Consider the following 19,192-nt stretch of genomic DNA (forward strand, 5'->3'; position numbering starts at 1 on the left):
AGAACTGGCCTGAGGATCTGGCCAATGGCTTCAGGGGTGATTTCCCTATTGTGACCCTATAAGAACAGACTGCAAATAGACACATCCTGGAGACCTGTCCAATGACATCCCCAAGATGTGGAGTAGCAGAGATGCTCAGGTGGGTTAGCTGGGTTGCTGGTTGGCTGCTGCAGTTGGGGAAGCTCTGGGAGTCATAGGGTTGGAAGACAGCTCTTCTAGACTATTCAGGAAGCACTATGAAGGTTCTGGAGTCTCCTCCACCAAAGGTATGACACCCTTCATGGACACATGGGCCACAAGAAGAACATCACGGCAGGCTGCCTTGTCCCCATTGTCCTCCTCATCCTGTTCCTGACCAAGCTCAGGCTTATCCCATGCCAAGTGGCTCCACATCACATACTGTTCTGTTGACTTCCAGGGATGTCCCAATCTAGGGCTCTCCAGCAGAACAGATGCTCTGGGGCTCCTCCAGGGCACCCACAGAGCCCCTGTAGTGGCCAAGACTGGAAATGAGGGGTTAGGATGTCTCTGCACATGGCCCCACAACTGGACTGTCTTTTTAGTTACTATGAGGAAGACTGGTCTTTCACCATGTATTCCTCATCTCAGATTTCCTTGAAACCCATCACCATCTCTTCGAATGCTTCAAGATTTCCTCTCGGAAGATATAGTCCTTCTGCCACTGGACCATATGACAAGACTGGGGAGGAAGGAATCAGGAGGATCTGTGGGGGCAAAAGGGCAGAAGAGGGACCAGAGCGTGAACACTGACCAGGAAGCAGAAGCAAGAGTTTGAGGGGGCTGGTGCCACCCGGCTGTACAGACACTCTTCGTCAGGTGCCCCAATCTCACCTGGGAAGGCAGGGAAGGTCCTTGGTAGCAATGGCTGGTTTTCCAAGGCTGCTCCCCAGGTTACAAAGTCCATCTGAAAGTCCCAGTCAGATACACGGGACTGGCCACCAAACTACCATAGTCTGGTACTGGAAACCTTCATCGACTTAGTTCTCTGAAAGGGCAGCCTGGTGCAGAGGCCAAATGGGTAACTAACTGATGGTTAATCCATTGAAAGAGCATCCTGTCCAGTGTGCAGGAGGCTGGTCACTGGCCATCTTGAGACAGTGTAATTCAACCCAGGTAAAATGTACTTCTCTCTCCCTTCCCGCTGGCTCAGCATCGAATTCCCTTTACTGCATTGACCTCGCCCATAAGGCCCGGACAGCAGGTCCAGTTTGATTTAGTAGTACAGGCCTAGGGGAGAACATGCTACTCACAGCCTGCATGGTGGGACCCTGACCACTGGGCACTTTCAGGATAGCCCTTGGTTACAGTGGTGGCCATGCCCCTATGGCTCTTTTTACCATGCTCCTGCTGAGAATGTTGGAGTACATAAGACGTGCCCCTCTTACAATCACTGAGTAAGTGTAGAACGGCATCGCCATGACCCAAGCTCTAGCTCCTGGGTCCTGGCCACAGGCTGAGCTCTAACCCTGCCGGCTGGGGGTCAGGGCTGAAGGGAGGGGCAAGATGGTGAAGCACTTTGTTCATGGAGTCCAGTTGTGGGACCCCTCCACTCAGGAGGGGAGTGAGCTTGCTAGGCCGTGAATGCCTGTGCTCCGTGGCCACCTGCTGGGAGCCTGGGGATGGAGGCCTGGGGATTAGCCGGCGCTGCACCCCCAGTATAGCAGTCACAGATGCAGACATTTCAGACAAGCGGTTTATCAGAACCTCAGAAAGGCAGGGAACAGGGACCCCCATTCTGTTGCCTGCTGTTCCCAAGGAGAGGTGGCACAGGAAATGCTGGAGCACACACCGCGAGGCTGTCCGCCACCCTCTCCGGCTGTCCGCCAACCCTCTTGGGGAGGGTTCTTGTCACAGCCACACTTCCCTCCCCAGCTCACGTTTTCCACACTCCTCCTCCCTCTGGTGGCACCAGACTGTCTGAAAGCCCGTTCCTCTTCAGCAGAGTCACGGTCAATTCTGTGCCTGCCTCCATCCTTTGGGAAGTCTGAAAGCATTCCCACTCATGCTTCCATACCCCATGCATGCTCACAGGCTGGTGCAAACCGGAGCACCCCTTATATACTGACACAGGCCCAGCAGGTGCCCAGATGTGCAAACACCAGCCTCACCCATTCTCTGGCCCTAATAAATGCTAAAATCTGGAAGAATGGCCAAGCGCAGTCATACCCTCCCCTCCACCCCCTCGACTTTGTTTTGTTGGCATCAATTTCCCGGGCACCTAGAGATGGAATTCTCCTACTTTGCTTTGAATAAGCAGGACCAGTGCCAAGTAAAAGAAGAGCAGAGACTTTTCACTGGAGCATGCAGGAATGGAGCTTTTTCTTTGTCAGCGGTCAGGTGGCTACACTGGAGCCTGTTATCGCCAACAGTGTTGCTGTCATCAGTATCTTCATTTGTGGAGAGCCTGCTGTTATCAGGAACGCCAACCAGTTAATAAGAGTAGAGCAGTAGATGAGACAGCACAGGGAGCCTGGTCATAAGCTTACCTCAACAGTATGCAGCAATTAACAGTATACATTTGACCAGAGAGACAGAATCAGTGAGGTGATCTTGCTCTGATTTTTATCCAGTGAGCATGTGCCTGGGGAAGTTTGTGCAAAGGTGGTACAACTCTGTTGTCCATTGATGCCTCTCTCACTGTAAGGACCTTGTCACCCTGAATATGACTCTAGTCTTTAAAGAGGTTTGGGGTGGGTGTGTGTGTGTGTGTGTGTGTGTGTGTGTGTGTGGTGTTGTTTTTGTTTGTTTGTTTTTTATGACCCTAAGTTCTAACTTCATCTCAGCTCAACAAGCTTTGTTTCCACACTAGAGGAAAACTGGCCATGCTAGGCTTATCGGTAGGCAGCCTGTTAGTGTGAACCCCTTTGGAGGAGTTCTCAATGATCATTTTTATTCTGTCATCATATTACTTGCTGACTTTGGAAACTAGTCCCCATATAAGCTACAATGTAGTATACTTCTTAATGCATGCAAAATGTCACCATACCTGTATGGACAAAGAACTTCTTTGAGGAAGACTCTTTTGGGGCAATGGAGTATGATATCCTGGTCTCCAAGTCCCAGAAAACTAAAGCCGGAGGCCTGGCGATCTGAGAGAGATGATTCATTTTCAGAAATACAAAATTAAAGCTGTGCTGTCTACTTAACAGGTTTACAGCCAAATTGGAAATATATATGAACCCCCACCCCCACTCCCATCCCCACAATGGATCCCAAACCCGTAGACACTTCACTTCCTGGTTCTTTCCCTCTCCATTTAGAGGGCTTATTTTCACAGACTTTGCAATGAGCATGTACCAAAGAACAAAGGGAGGAGGACTGAAAGTCTCTGTGTCACCTCAGGGAATGTACATTTGTTCCAGTCAGACTACTCTGTACCTTACATGAGCATAGGTGATGTCTGGGTAAGGCTGTAACCTCTGTAGTACTCAGCCAATGAGGAACCAGGGGAGGGACTTGCACGCTAGGAGATAAATTGCTGTAACTGCCCCGAGTGTGCCTGTCCATCAAACACTCGCTCTTGCAAGAACGTTGATTAAAGCCTCACTTCACTGTGCTCCAAGTCTCCACATTCCTCTTTTGATTTGGGTTGGTGGGCTTATTTCTCACAGCTGGAGTGGCAGCAGTTGGGAGCCAGACTCCCGTGATCTGGTGTGGCTCATTCCCACACTGAGTCTGGATGGCTTGTGTGGACCGTAGACATCAGCAGAAGTGATGGGATGTCACTTCCAAGACTAGGTTATAAAGACTGCGGCTTCTGTCTCTGGTATTCCCCTCTCTCTCAGATCACTCAGTTGGGGGCAACCAGGTGCCATGTTGAGGAGCCCTGTGGAGAGCCCCATGTGGCAAGGAACTGGGGGCCTCCTGGGGCACATGAGTGAACTTGGAGTGAGCTTGCAAGCAGCTCCTCCTGCCCACTCCAGCCTAACATGACAGCAGGCCCACCTCCAATATTTTGGGGGCAACCTCCCAAGAAATCCAGAGCCAGAACCACCCAGCTAAGCTGCTTCTGGATTCTTGACTCTCAGAAACTGCACAATGTAATAAATATTTATTATTTTTGAGCCTCTGTATTCTGGGATAATTTGTTAGTAGCACTAAATGACCAACACAGAGAGGGCATCAGGGTCCCAGGCTGAAAGGATCATGCACGGGCTCTCTGTTCTTGAGCAACAGCAGGCCCCCCTCTCTGCCTCTGTTCTCCCCTTGTGCCCACCTCCTCCCATCTCCTTCCCTTTGCTTTTGTCTTACCTTAGGGTGCTTAAAAATAGCACTAGCTTGAACTGGAGTGAGCAGCAGGACGCCCCCCTGGAGATTGCCTTGGATGTCAGCCTGAACTACATCTACAAGGTGAGTTACACACCCATTTCTGCTCACCATCCAGACCTACTCAGCAGTTGTATTATAGGCACTGTGCCAGCCACCAGGACTGATGCTGTGGAGGGCTCACAGCCCCCTATGCCTGGGTCTGCCCCCTGAGTACACCGTGGGGGGTTTGACTTTGGGCGTTGGTGCTTGTTTTCCTCAGCTCCTGCCTGGCATGGCCAAGGGGCTCATGATGCCATCCCCTCCTGCCCAGCCCCATCTCCCAGGGATGCCATCCCTGGCCTAGCACTCTCTCTGTTCTCCAGTTCCTAGCTCTGTGTGCCCTAGCCCAGCCAGGGGCCTACACTGATGGGGACCTCCTGGGCCTGATTGAGCTGCTGTGCCGAGTTGGCCTGGATGTGGGGCTTCGCCTGCTGCCCAAGACTGATCTTCAGCAGCTTCTGCTTCTGCTCCTTGAGAACATCCATGAGTGGCCAAGGAAGGTACCATGAGCCAAAGCCAAAGCCCTAGCCTCTTCTCTAAGGTCCTGAGCCTCCTCACATAGCCTTGTCACTAGGGATTAAAGTGCCCCTAGAGTACACTCAATGGGAATAGCAGGCTTGGAGGCCACCAGGATGCCAGGGAATACTCCCTCCAGTCCCTGGCCTTTGTGACCACATCTTACTTCTGGCTTCCCTGCTGAGTGGGCTGGTGAGGAAGTCAGGGTGGAAGGCAGGCCCTCTCATAGCCCACCTAATGCCTGCTATCCCCACAGCTCCAGAAGCTGTGCTGCAGCCTGAGCGAGGTGTCCGATCACCACCACAACCTGCTGGCGCTCGTGCAGTTCTTCCTGGACGTGACCTCCCGGAGCAGGTGGGTGCTCCTCCACCTCGGGCTCCTCCCTCTGACACTCCTCCCTTCCCCTGGAACAGGCTCCGGTGTAGGGATCCAGAATCCTCCCCATCGGTCCCAACAAACCTCCCCCTCCTGCCCAATCTCTAAAACTCAGGAGAAAGAACTAAAAATATATCTCACTAATGAGTTCATTACGAAAGGAAAAAAAGCCTAATTTTCTTAACATGATCTTATTAGCAAAACAATTGCCTTATACAATTAGCTTCCGACTGCAGCGCCCGCCTGCTGCTCCCAATCCTTGGTAGAGGGTTCCTTCTAGTCACTCAGACCTCCACTGCAGGAAGTCCCCTAATCACCCCTCCCCCACACCTCTCCCAAACTCTCAGTTCATCTTTCTGCTTTATTTTATGCATAGCATGGCCTTCTGCCAGAAATTCTCCTACTGTTTGTTCCTTATTTATGGTGACTCTCCTCTATGTTACCTCCAGGAGAGCAGTCCCTTAGCGGAGTCACTGCTCTTATCATCCAGCATCTAAAACAGTGCCTGACAAGCCTACGGCACTCTGTAAATCCTTTTTTTTGAGTGAACAAACAAGGTGAACAAATTCAGCCCTCAGGGCAATGAGGCCCATTCTCTGGACCTGGCCCCAGTCTCTTCTCTCCTTCCTTCCCCCCACTGTAGGCTACAGCCACAGGGTATTCCTTGCCCATCCCTGAGCCAGGAAGACCCCCGGCCTTCATAGGCACCTCTGTAGTAACCCTCCACTGGGGCCATCCCCCTGCACCTCTCTCTTCAGGGGCGGCTTCAGGAAGCAGGCTTGGCATTTCATCCAGACCCACATCCCCAGGGCCCAGACGAGTGCCAAGTGCCATCTTCCTCAGCTCAGATTCAATCCTGAGTTGGAGAGTTCGATCTCCTGCCTGTGAATCTGGTTGAAAGAGAGGAGGCCTCTCCACAGTCCTGAAAGGAAAGTTGTTGCTCTATATTTGAAAGAACTGGGCTTCTAGAAGCTCTCTCTGAGGCCTGTAGGTGTGAGTACTAGAGCAATGCCTCAGTGGGTGCCATTTGCATTAAGCCCAGACACATGGGACTTTTTCCCATATGATCTCAGGAGGCTGACCTCTGCCTTAAGCCTCCCTGCTCAACCCCAAACAGCTAGTGCACTGCATTGCACAAGTCAGAAATTGTAGTCCTGGAAGTCTCTCTCATCCCCAGCTCGTTACCCCTGTTCGTCACTAAATCCTGTCCATTCTGCCCTCCAAATCCCAAACCCTTGTTTGTGGTTGCCCGTCCGTGTCAGCTCCATGAGAACAGGTATGTGTCTGGGTCACAGCCACCTCCGTCCCATCTGCTCCTGTTTTCCTATCATATCTGTCACCGGGATGGTGGTAGTGGCATTTTCTGTGTTCATCTCTCAAAGTCCTCTCTGTGGATACATGGGATTATTGTGTCTCTCCCTCACCTTGCTCCCCTGTTTGCACAGTGGAGTCCAAATGCCTCCAGGGCCCATGTTGTCCAGCCCCAATTTCCCATTTGCTCCTAGCAGGCCATATTATTTGTACTTGTTTTTCTCACTTTCATGTATATATATATATATACACACACACACACACATGTATGTGTCTGTTTACATACATATACGTGTGTGTGTGATGAACCTCATTCTTTTTAATAGCCACGTAGTATTTCATGGTATGCACACAACCAGTCCTCCATTCTGGATATTTATCCAGGGTACAAGCTTTGTACATCTATGCAGATATTTCTATACAATGAACTCTTTGAGGTGAAATTGCAGTCGTAAAGTATATACATTTAAAATTTGGCCTCCAAAAAAAGCTGTATCAATTGAGAATACCACCAACGGACATGAAAATGCATGTTTCTACACTGTGTATTCTCAGTTTTGTGTGTTTTAGTCAATCTGGTGAGTGAAAAATGTCATACTCTGATTCTAATTTTTATTTCTCTGATTGCCAGTGGTCTTTTGCGTTTCTTTTATTGTAAGTTATATTTTGATGCTTCTTGCCCATTTTTCTATGAGGTAATCAATCTTCTTATTAACATTGATGATTGTTTGTTATATATGCTTCAGAACTGTATTTTCTCCTAAGGCTGTACATTGTCCTTTTTAAACCTTTGTGCATGATATTTTTCAGTGACCTGAAGTTTGTGGAGTTTTTTTTAAATTTTATTTTAGAATACATTTAGATTTACAGAAAAGGTATGTGGATAATATAAAGGGTTGATTCTAATTAAATGTTTCTTTCTTTCTTGAAAAGAAAGGCCTTCCCCACCCCAGGATCACAAAAATATTATGTTATATTTCTCCCAATACTTACATTAACTTTGTTACTATTGGTTTTTAATCCCGTCTGGAATCTATTTTTCGGAGGTATGAGACAGGGCTCTAACTTGATTTTTTCCACCCCTGAAGAGCCAGTGAGGCCAACACCAACTTTTCTTTATGTCTTCGTGATCCACCTTTCCCAGCAGACTGGAGACTTCCTTCATCATCTCCTAAATTTATGATGTCATTTACCTATTAGTTGAATCAAACAGATTTCAGGAATCCGTGTCTTTTACAGGGTGTTGTTGTAGCTCCAGGGCCTTTGCTCAGTGTTCCTTAAATGTCAGGAGTTAATACAATGGAACAACCTCACCTCCCTTTCAAACAGACACATCAACTAGGGTGATAATTCCTAAAGAGGGTTCATCAGCAGGACGGGTGTCATCTGTTTAATTAGAAATTTTATCTTATTTTCCTAAATAGATAAAGCTTTCAAACCGAATGAAATTCAAAAGGCACTGTAGAGCACATGTTTAAAATGTGCCCCTACCAGCCACCCAGCCTGCCTCCATTTCTTGTGTGTGTTTCTGTGCATGTTCTCTCTGGCCTTCTATTCACTTCAACTAATGTTTTGGCAATCATTCCAAATTGGGTCAGAAAGAGCTTCTAATTTTTCTTTACAGCCACACCGTGGCTGTGGTCTTTAGTTAGCCGCCCCCCGCCCCTCACCCCCTGCTCCCTGTGGGGGCGATGTTGCAGGAGCTTGCTGGCAGCCTTGTTCTGCCCTCACTGGTGGCTGACCCACTGGGCTTGGTGCCCAGACTGACCCCCAGGAAGGAGGGCGTATTGTTGCGCATTCTGTCACATTCTTAGTCTACTGACTGGTTAAGCACAAAGTGAGAACTGTCACCACCATTTGTGTGATGCACATCCCCACCCTGCCCCTCGCCCCCCGCCCCCCGCCCCCATCTTGTTGACCAAGACTTCAGGGATGCACTGTAAATTTAAGGAGAGTTGAGCTCAACCATGAAAAATGAAAGTAAATACTGAAGCCAACCATCTGAAATGGGGCCAATGGGAAGGCTTTCCCTTGGAGGAGCATCAGTCTTGGGACTGTGGCCCCTCTGGTGTAGCTCCAGGGGGCTGTGGGGAGGGGACTTGCCCTTCCAGCTCCTGTGCAGGGTCCCCAGTATGTGTTCTGAGCAAACTTCTGCAGACACTCCCAGGAGCCAGCCCTTTTAGGGGGAGGACAGAGGCCAAGGGCTGCTTTCAGTCCACTGAAAGCTGTTGTACACAGGCTCCGGGACCCACCTCCTTCACCACCCGCGAATGTTTATTAGATATCCTGTGTGTGCTGCTTAACTGTGGCCTCCAAAGTGGAAAGGAAGATGAAACCAGCTTGAGCAGGCTGCCGGATCAGCCGGATTCTGACCAGCAAGTAGCAGCTGGCTGCTAAATGCAGGAGCCGTGGGAGAAAGTGGCCTTCAGAGTCTTGAGGTCTTTGAACACTGGGGATAAGAGCACATGCAGGCACACCATAGCTTTCCCCACACCCTCCTTGTTTTCCTTCATCTTCCATGCTGCTCGCTCCCCTCAGGGTAGGGCCAAGGGCTGTACCATGGTAGAGTGTTATGTCCCCCCACCCACCCTTGCACCACCCCCAGCCCACAACCCTCCCACCCCCAGCTCGGTGCAGGTCCTAGACCCCTTCATTCTCTCTGTCCATCTGCCTCTGCTGCCTTCATGTCCTGGGCGCCGTGTTCCACCATGACTCCCTTCCTGTGTGCTGCCTCATGTGTCCTATCCCTGCATTGGCCCCTGACCCCTTCTGGCTAACCAGGACCCACTCTGAATCGCTGGCCAGCCTCCATGGGGCCCTCAGCAGATTCCAGACATCGCCACTTCCTGCTGCTGAAACCTCTGAACACCAGCAAACAGCACCGTCCCTTCTTTCTCCACTGACTTCTCCACCCACACACCTAGTAGACCCACAACTCACCTCCTTCTTTTCCTCCCGACCCCACCTCCCGTGGTCAGGACCCCAACAGTCCTATCCCTTCCAGACCTTCTTTACTTATCCCTTCTTACTCCTATACCTTTCACTTTTTATTCTCTACTGACTGTTCCTTAATACATACATGCCTTCATGCGTCTCCTCCCTTAGAACAGCAATTCTGCCTTCACCCCCTCCTCCAGCTCCTGCTATACCTCCGAGCTCCCCTTCCCCTGTTCTCCCTTACTCCATCCACCCAAAACAGACATTCTGAACCCTGCCCCGCCCACCCCACCCCCCACCCCCCCGCCCCGTGGTGGATTCTTCAGAGATCAAGTGTCATAGGAAGTTCTCACCTGAGAAAACAGACATTCAGGCTCTGTGGGTGGGCAAGGCCAGAACATTCTAGAAGGAGGCAGCCAAGGTCCAAAAACCCTCGAAATTTCAGAAGGTCTCAAAATCTGGAGGAACAAGACGCAGGATGAAGGTCATGTCTACGGGTCAAGGGGCCATGCTGGAGCTGAAAGGGCAGCAAAGGAAAACTGGGTCACAATGAAGCCAGAAGTGTGAGGGGTTGTGGCTGAAGAGGATCTGGCTCACTTTTATGAGTGGGTGTGCATGGGGCGGGGGTTGGTAAGGGTGACCCAAAGAGCCAGGAGTAGAGGAAATGTACTTCATCTGGCACTGTGGCCAAGTTGCCTTATCACCACTGACCTAATGGCTCTTCCTCAGGAACAAGCTTATCATTTTCTTCCTTGACTTCACAGTGTTAATTCTCCTGATTCCCCTCCCCCTCTTTGCCCCATCCTTCTCACTCGCCGTCATCCATTTCCTTCCTCCACTGCTCCTCAAGCCTCAGTTTGCCTGGGGATTCTGCCCCGGTCCCTCTCCTGTGGTCACTTGGCACAGTCTCAGGGAGCTTTCCGGGCTGAGTGCTGTGGTGCTCTGGCTATATGGCCCTGCTTCAGGACTCCAGCTCCCCCTCCCCAGGTGCTGAGTTTCACCCTGCCAGTCTACCCCAGGATGCCTCTGCTGAAGATGGTTACCTTATCTGGGGCTGGGTGCCTTCCTCGGGAGCAGCCCAGTGCTGGGGGCACAGTGGCCTGTCCCTCTGCCTCGACCTGGGATATCTCTGAAGGCCCTTGACAGCTCCAGGGGTCCTTGCAGGGTCAACCACGGGTTCTGCTGTGACTACATTGCAACCTGTATTTCCCCTTTGGCTCAAACCTGCTTCCTTCATCCTTACAGGAGGTCGTCTCAAGAGCACCCCTCTCCCCCCTCCCATAAATTCCCTGCATGCTCACCTCCACTTCAGAGTCCACCTCCTAGGGAACTTGACTTGATACCTCATCTTGTCCACATTCATGGCTGCAACTCCAACCATGTGCCAGCAGCTCCCAAGTCAATACCGTTGGCTAGACTTTTCTGCTAAGCACCAGATCTGTGTGGGCAAGTATTTCAGGTTCCACGTGTGTGAAACAGAAGTCACCACCTTCTGAGGAAGACCACCTTCTCCTGTCTTCCTTGTCTCCATGTTGGCATTAGCACGTGCCCACTGTCTGAAGCCCAGGGGCAGTCCCCTCCAGCTCCTCCTCCCCAGCAAAAGACATCTCTCCCGCCACCCTCACACAGTTCCGCCTTTTGCCACAGCGCCCCTGAATTGCTGCCTCCTTCCAGGCTGTCTCCCATCTGACCCATGCCTCCACTGTCCAGCCTTGTGACCTGGCTTCAGATGCACAGCCAGCCACGTCATGCTTTTGCTTTGTTAAAATCCCTCAGGCTTCTATCCTCAGGATGAAATTTAAACAGTGGCATACTAAGACCTTAGTGCCTTCTCTTCCAGTCTTACCTTAACCCCTTCACATGTCCCCAGCAAGCTCCCAAACTCCAGCCTCCCAAACTCACAATTTGTCCCCGAGTCTTTTCATTTTTTCTTTTTTTTTCTTTTAATATTTTTTGGGAGAGCCCAAGTGGGGGAGGGGCAGAGAAAGGGGGACAGAGGATCTGAAGTGGGCTCTGTGCTAACAGGCTGACAGTACAGAGCCTGATGTGGGGCTCGAACTCATGAACCATGAGATCGTGACCTGAGCCAAAGTAGGACACTTAACCACCGAGCCACCCAGGTGCCCCATTGTCTCTGAGCTTTTCAACGTCAGTTCCATCTTCCCAAAGAAGCCTCTTCCCTTATCCCTCTCCTCCTTCTCTTTGCCTGGTTAGCATTTCCTCGACCTCAAGACTAGGCTCAGACGGGAGACATCTCTCCCAAGATACTTCCTGACACAGGGCCCTGATTGTTGGCACCCTTGGCTGACTCCTTGGGCTAGGAGCGTCTTGAGGGGGGAGGTGTGACTTTGCTTTCTGGGCCCTTGGAGCCTGGAATGAGGAGGGACTCGTGTGTGTGCATGCTCATACTCATGGAGCTCTCGCTTTTGGAGGGCAGAGCTCAAAAAGCATAGAGTTGGTTTTTTAGTAGCCAGTTGCAAATGGAAAGATGGCTTGGGCTGGCTAGGAGATGGTGCAGTAACATTTTGAATGTGGATTGCATGTAAACCTAGTGAGGAAAGAAGTAGGAAGTATCCAGAGACAGCAGGGGCTGCACCCGGAACTCAAGCATGATCTCAGCTTTTGATAGATAGGGAAGATGGAAAGTAGGACACCAGAACAAGGCAGATTGGCAAACCACGTGGACCAGTGATGGCGCCAGTGGAGAAAACTAAGGCCCATAGAAGGGACTTTTGTGAAGTTGGTTTTGAATAAAGGAGTGCTGTTTTGGGCTGGCAGTGACATGTTGACACTGATGAAGAGAGGACAACACTACCTAATTCCTGGTTTGCTCCCCTCTTCTTTGTTGAGGAGCATCATTTTTCATCTCAACTCCACTACTGATAGAAGGGAATCGAAGCCGCAGACAGCATGGGCAGAGACTGTATGGAAGCCTCCAGCTGTGCGGAATGGGTTTAAGTCCCCTGTGGTGGGTGCAAGCACGTCCCACATCATTACTGGGGGAGGAGCACATGGGGTGCCCTGGGTCAACGGAGACCTCTGGAGGTGGGAAGGGAGGGCAGGATGAGCTCTCTTCACTCAGCACAGCGTATGCAGCGGGCTTGAGGCGCCCCCCACACCATTCCCCAGGGACAGTTTGTGAGCACATACACAGAAAAGGAAGCTCTGCTTTCTAGGATTCCTAAGAATAAATCCTACCAGACTAGCCTCATTTATGTTTTGACAGGCCAGCCAGAATAGTACTCTGGAAAGGACTGTCTGGGCTTTTGTAGGGCGCTTGGTAGAGACTACCATTGTATCCTGAGATGACAGGAGAAATGTCAGGCTTCTCATCACAGGCGCTGCTGGCCATCAGAGTCTGCCTGGAGGGCAGGCCCCCAGGACACCCAGAGGCTTGTCTTCACTGACAGGTTGGTCAGGGCAGACCCAGTATCTCAGATGAGGCCATTAATGGAACAACGGTCAGACTCACACATGACATGAATACAACTGACAGCGAATGGAAGATTCCAGAAGATCTCAACAAACCACAATGACAGTCTGAGAGGAAAAGGGAGACCCAGCTGCAAAATTAACAACAGGATCTGGGAAATGAGATTTGACAGCAAGACGTGTGAGAGAGACTTTGGGCTCAATCTGTGATCAGGGTGGCCAGGAAAATGGGCGTTAGTTAGGGCCAGCTCTGAGCACCTCACTGACTAGAATGTTAACAACCCCCAGGGCCTTTGGAGGACCCAACCCACAGCAGCAGAAAGATTCTGAAAGAGAGAAAAGTGTAGTGTGGCTGTTACACCTGGAGAAGAGGGAACTATGGGAAATATGGCTACTTCCCTCAGGTATGTTGAGGACCTAACTAAATAGAAAAATATGTGGACATTAGATGGGGTGACTTTGTTTTTAATTTTTTTTTTAGCGTTTATTTATTTTTGAGAGCATGAGCAGGAGAGGGAGGGGCAGAGAGAGAGGGAGACACAGAATCGGAAACAGGCTCCAGGCTGTGAGCTGTCAGCACAGAGCCCGACATGGGGCTCGAACCCACAAACTGTGAGATCATGACCTGAGCTGAAGTCAGATGCTTAACCAACTGAGCCACCCAGGTGCCCCTTAAGTAAGCTCTGTGCCCAGTGAGGAGCTTGAACTCAAGATCCTGAGATCAAGAGTTGCATGCTCTACCGACTGAGCCAGCCAGGCGCCCCTAGATGGGGTGACTATTAAGATGTTTTCTAAGCCTGAGGTTCTGTGGATTTCATCAGAATACCAAAAAGAAAGAGGGAAGAAAGGTGGTAAGGAGGATTGGAGTTGGGTCATAATTGTCCATAGGAACTTTATTTACTAAATAATAGTAACCTTTTTATTTAGTTCTACATTTGGGAAAGGACACATCAAAGGTAGATACTCAATGCACTTAGCAAAGGGGACCGTATGTATAACTACGACTATATCATAGGACCATAGATAGAATGTCATCTGCTCCCCAGAAGCCCTCTTGAGCCTCTCCCAGGCATTCCCTCTACAGAGAAAACCACTTCCCCGACTTCTTTTCCATAGATTAGTTTAGCCTGTTTTTGAACATGTGTATAAATGCGACTGTTCAGAGTATTCTCTCTTATGTCTGGCTTCCTCAGCATAGTGTCAACACTTCGTTTGTGGGATTCATCCATGTACAAGTGAGCTGTAAGCATCCATGACTGTCTGCATCCCGCCATCTCTTCCTGTCTGCACTGTGCGTGCCCACACTGATGAGTACCCTAACCTGTGTGTGGATGACTGGGCAGACTACCAAGGAAGTTGCCCTAACCTCTAAGCCTAGGGCTTAGTCCTTCTTGCCTGGGTAGCACATGCTCACATGCAAGGTGGACTCCAAGTGAAGAGGGGGTAGCATAAGAGGTGGCTGTGATGCATGGGAGGCATTGTGGACAGTCCCTGAGAGGCAAGCCAGGCAGATGCCCTGAGGCAGGGTGTTGGGCAGCTTTTCCACAGCGGAACAGGCCACTGTTGTTGCTTCCTGAGCTGCCCTAGAGACGTGGAAAAGGCAGCTCACGCCTTTGGCCAGATGCCTGATGGCCTTTTAGGGTAGTTCAGCCTTGGCAGGGCCTGGTTCCCCTCCAGAGAAGCAAAGATGAGGGGCCCCAGAGGGGGCTGCGTTGACCAGTGTGGTTGTCCCAACATCCTAGTGGCCCACTCTGGTTGGTGCCTGGCTCCTGGCTGGGCTGCCCCTTGCAGGAGCTAGAGGGAAGGTTGGATGCTGGGAGGCAGAACGCCTGCTTTCCACTTCCTGGCTCTGCTGTGGATTTGGGAAAGTCATTTCCAGATTTCCCAGAGCCTTAGACTCCTCTTAGCGCTAATCCAGTGTCCTGATCTTACAGAGGCCCGTGGGGGGCAGGGGCGGGGAGGGGCAGGGCTGAGGCAGAGGCCTGGCCTGGTGTGAGTTTAAGGCTGGAGCTTGTTTCCTTATATGACAGTGGCTGGGATGGCTCCAGTGGCTTCTGCATCCTCCTTTGTCCGGCTGGTTTGAGTTCCAGAGAGGCCTTGCCGGGTGGGGTCGGGCAACTTCTAGGAGAGGAAGAGCCCCTGGCCAACCTCAGCTGAGCCCATGGCTCCTTTTTCTTGCCCCCTACACAGTTTGGGTGTTATTTGGGGTGAGTCCTTGCGTTTTCTCCTCCGTAGAGTAAGTTCTCAGTCTAAAATTAAAAAGTGGCCCTGTCCCCTGTCCCTGTGTCCCGGTGGGAACTGAGATCGTGTTTAAAAGGCAGGAGACCATCAGAATGAAAGGCAGTGCACAGGGGGGGACGGCGAGGGGGAGCATGTCACCTTCAGATGTGGGTTCCTTTTCATCCATTCACCCAGTGCTTTTTCTGGTGCTTTTCTTCTTTTCTGGACAACAACCCTGTCCTGACCCACCCAGCCCGCCTCTTCCCTTCTGGAACCACCCCGGCTCTGCTTCGCTGGCCTGCCAGCACCCCCACCCCTAGGTTGGCCCCTCCCCGCCCTCTGCAGGGTAAAGGAGCTCCCACACAGGCCTGGGTTTTGGATTAATGAAGCCCAGATGCAGGCCTTCTGACTCTGGCTACAAGTTAGCTTTGGAGTAGCAGCACAGAGGGGCCATTTACCGCCCACTGTGCTCCAGGCCCAGCTGCTGCCGGGGATGCTGGGGAACAGCTGGAGAGCAGGTCCTGACTGCCAATGAGGTGGAAGCCATGCGGAGTGTGTGGTGTGGCCAGGGAGAAAATGGAGGGTGGGGCTCTGGGTGAGGAGTAGGGGTCTGGCTGCACTCACAGGATGATGAGGGGCTCCTGTTTGCTATCCCATGGGGCAGTCTAGATGAGGCTGCCTCTCCACAGGTCTCTGGTCCGGTTGGAATGCTGAGGGGCTCCGCAGAAAGGGGTCAAGGCTAAAAGGAGAGAGGGTCAGGGAGGGCCCCATGGGTTAATGTCAGGTCTTCCGATCAAGAATGGACCAGGGAGGGGCACCTTGGGCTCAGGTCATGATCTCGAAGTTCCTGAGTTTGAGCCCTGCATCAGTCTCTATGCTGACAGCATGGAGCTTGCTTGAGATTCTCTTTTTCTCTGTCCCTTGCCCACTCACCCTCTCTCTCAAACACTAAAATAAAAAAAGGAATGGACCAGGAATGGCTGGCCCCTCCCTGGGTTGCCAGATAAAATATAAATATTGCACGGGAGAAACTTAATGCTAAGCAAATTACTCTGTTTATCCATAAGAAGTTCAAATCTAACTGGGCAGCCTATATTTTTACTGGCTAAATCTGGCAATCCTGTCTCTCCCTGCAGCTGAATTTCTTCTTTAAGTAATAGTTTTATTGAACTACAACATACAAACAGAACACAGACCATCAGTGTATGGCTCAGTGGATTGCCACAAATCAAGCACATGTGAGACCAGCTCTCTGGTCATGAAATGAAACAGGAGCAGAACCTGCCTACCCCCCAAGCGTCACCACTATTCCCGGCTTCCAACAGCGGCTATTTGCCTATTTTTATACTAGATGTAAATTAAATATAAATTAAATCATACACAAGTATTCTTTTGTACCTGGCTTCTTTCACATGACACTGTGAAGATCCATGCCTTCGGATGCAGTTTTAACTCACTGTCGTTAGGCATAGGGTTGAGTTGCGTAGATGGAGCCCAACCTGTGAATGCATTCTGTTGGCATATCAAGAGTACACTTCTGCCTCTCGTGTGTGTGTGTACGTGTGTACCTAGGAGTAAGATTGCTAGGTCATGGGGTGAGCACATGTTCATCTTTAGTAGATCTTGCCAAGCAGTTTCTCAAAGTGGATTAAATTCCCACCTGCTATGTATGAGCATCTCTGTTGATGCTCACCAGCAGCGTGCATTTCCCGTCTTTTTCAGGTTCTCCTTTCTGGTGTATGGTGGTGTTGCCTGAAGCTTCTATTTTTCCTCTTTCTAATCAAGAACCTGTTGCTTTGTTGATTCCTCCGACTTTCATGACTAAGTGCTAAGAAAATCAACAAGGGCCCTGCGTCAGCCTGCTCAGCCCCACAGGAGCCGTTCAAGGAGGCATCCCTCCCCCACCTCAGTTCCATCACCCAGGAGCCTCCCTCACGTGAGGCCTGGGCAGCAGGAGGCTCTGCCCTGGGGAAGTTGCAGTGGAGCCCAGACCATTAAGCCCGGAAGTGGCTGGGCTGGATCCTGCCTCCCTAAAGTACTTGCTCGGCATTTCCCAGTGCTGCCCGTGGCAGGCTGTTCCCGATATCCGCCCAGTCCCTTGTGGTGTCCTTCCAGGGAGGTGGCTGAGGGCACCTGTGAGGGTCCCTCCAACAGTGCTGTTACCTGAGGGCATTTCTCCTCTAAGGAGCTGTTCTAACCCAAGTGTTTTCCTTCGTGTTCCTTATGTTCCCTCTAACTTCAGGACCTCTCATTTGCTTCCTCTGATGGTGGCTCTCTGCAGGAACTGGGGACTGTGGCCACATCAAGGTCCATGCCAGGGGCTGACGTCTGCTGCCCATGGGGAGCCACAATGTATGGAGGTGCAAGAAAAGATGGGAGCCTCGTGGTAGAAATGGGCTGTGGCATGGAGCATGGGCAGAGGAGGGACCCCAGACCCCTCTTCCCATCACTCCTTCCAGCCTCTTCGGCCGCTACCACCCCAGCCCCATCCTCTGGTCTCCACACCCCTTTGCTCTTCCCTTTTGCTCCTTCCAGCCCTCAAGGACTCATGAAAATCAGAGCCCTGAACTTTAGCATCTGAAATCCCCATCAGAGGTCTTCACTCCAAAAGATGGCAGATACTAGCCCCATCCCGACTGTTCAGTGCTAGACTGGTCCAGCCCAAACTGACTGGAGCCAAAGGCACTTCACTGGCTCACATGACCCACTGACCTACCGATTGGTCCAGGGGCTGGGGGCTTCAGGCACAGCAGGCTCTGGCTGTGGTCAGAACTCTGTCCCTGTCCTCTGTCTCTGCTTGATTCATCATCCAGGCTCTCACACAAGGAGGCAGGATGGTCACCAGCAGGTGTAGGATCACCTCCTGTCAGATCAGTGGCCCTGCTGGAAAGGCACACACACTCCTGATAATTCCAAACAGGGCACCGAGGCTACCTCTCAGTGATTCAGTCACTCAGATTCTGATGGGCCAGGCCTGGCTCATGTGCCCACCCTGGGAGCACCCTGGGTGGGAGCAGGTTCTCCAAAGGAAAGCCACTGGATGCTGGGTAAAAAAAAAAAAAAAAAAAAAAAAATTTAGCCCCACTCTCTATTACCCTACATGGTCTAAAAGATTCAAACACTGCAAAGGACAGAAAAGGCAAAGGTCTGTGCAAAAGCAGCTGAACATTGCCCATCTCTGTGTATCCACAGAGAAGTATAGATATTCAGAGAGAAAGACCAACTAAGAAGAAAAACCACTGTGCCAGCATCTGAAATTAAAGTGACTCTAATTTTTTTACTTTTGCTTATTTTTAAACCTTCCCATCATGTTTTATTGCTTCTAAAATAAATAATGTTATAAACCAAAAGAGTAAGCCAAAGTACTCCAGACAACATGGCTCTCCCATGCTCACCACTCGGAGGGCATCCTGCCCCCTCGTGGACTTCAAGCCCACCTGCTCTCAGAGTGTCCCGCCACTCAGTCCCTCTTACTCCTTCCCTCACAGGCAGCTTCGAAGCCAGCTCAGCCTTGTGGTCATTGCCCGGATGCTAGACCAGCAAGAGACGCTCCCTCTCTGGCAAGAGAAGGCCCAGGTGAGTCTTGGCCTCAGCCGGGCAGCATCCACTGGGCCCAGGAAGCCTGTGGGTGAGCAAAGGGCTCTCCCCAAGGCCTGCCTGCTCCTGAGGCTTTTCTCAAAGGTTGAGGTCCTCAGGCCAGGAGAGCCAAGTTGAGTTTGAATTTTTCACTCATACCCTTGCATTCAACAATTACTATTTTGTATGCCTCCTGTGTACTAGGCACTAAGGATAGAGCAGTGAGCTGGGAGCATGTGTTACTTTTTTTTTTTTTTTTTTTTGTAAAATACGCATGACATAAAATTTACCATTTTAATGTTTGGGGTTTTATTTTGTTTTGTTTTTGTTTACCATCATGACAGTTTTAAGTGTAGAGTTCAACCATTCAGTGGCTCTAAATACATTTGAGATGTCGTGCAGCCATCACTGCCTTCCACCTCCAGAAATTTTTTTTATCCTCCCAAATAGAAACTCCATACCCATTAAACACTAATTCCCATTGCCTCCTCCCCCG

General features: G+C 50.8%; 1 protein-coding gene across 1 annotated transcript in view; it reads left to right on the forward strand.

The window, feature by feature from the left end:
- Window positions 1–19,192, forward strand: part of FAM178B (family with sequence similarity 178 member B) — a 92,098-nt gene that overhangs the window by 48,630 nt on the left and 24,276 nt on the right. Inside the window, exons 10-13 of the mRNA XM_032592772.1 lie at window positions 4,278–4,371; window positions 4,653–4,829; window positions 5,102–5,199; window positions 18,609–18,696. Coding sequence (XP_032448663.1) covers window positions 4,278–4,371; window positions 4,653–4,829; window positions 5,102–5,199; window positions 18,609–18,696 — 457 coding nt within the window. The remainder of the gene's footprint in view (window positions 1–4,277; window positions 4,372–4,652; window positions 4,830–5,101; window positions 5,200–18,608; window positions 18,697–19,192) is intronic.

Source organism: Lynx canadensis, chromosome A3 (genome assembly GCF_007474595.2).
Source record: "Lynx canadensis isolate LIC74 chromosome A3, mLynCan4.pri.v2, whole genome shotgun sequence".
Lineage (NCBI taxonomy): Eukaryota > Metazoa > Chordata > Mammalia > Carnivora > Felidae > Lynx > Lynx canadensis.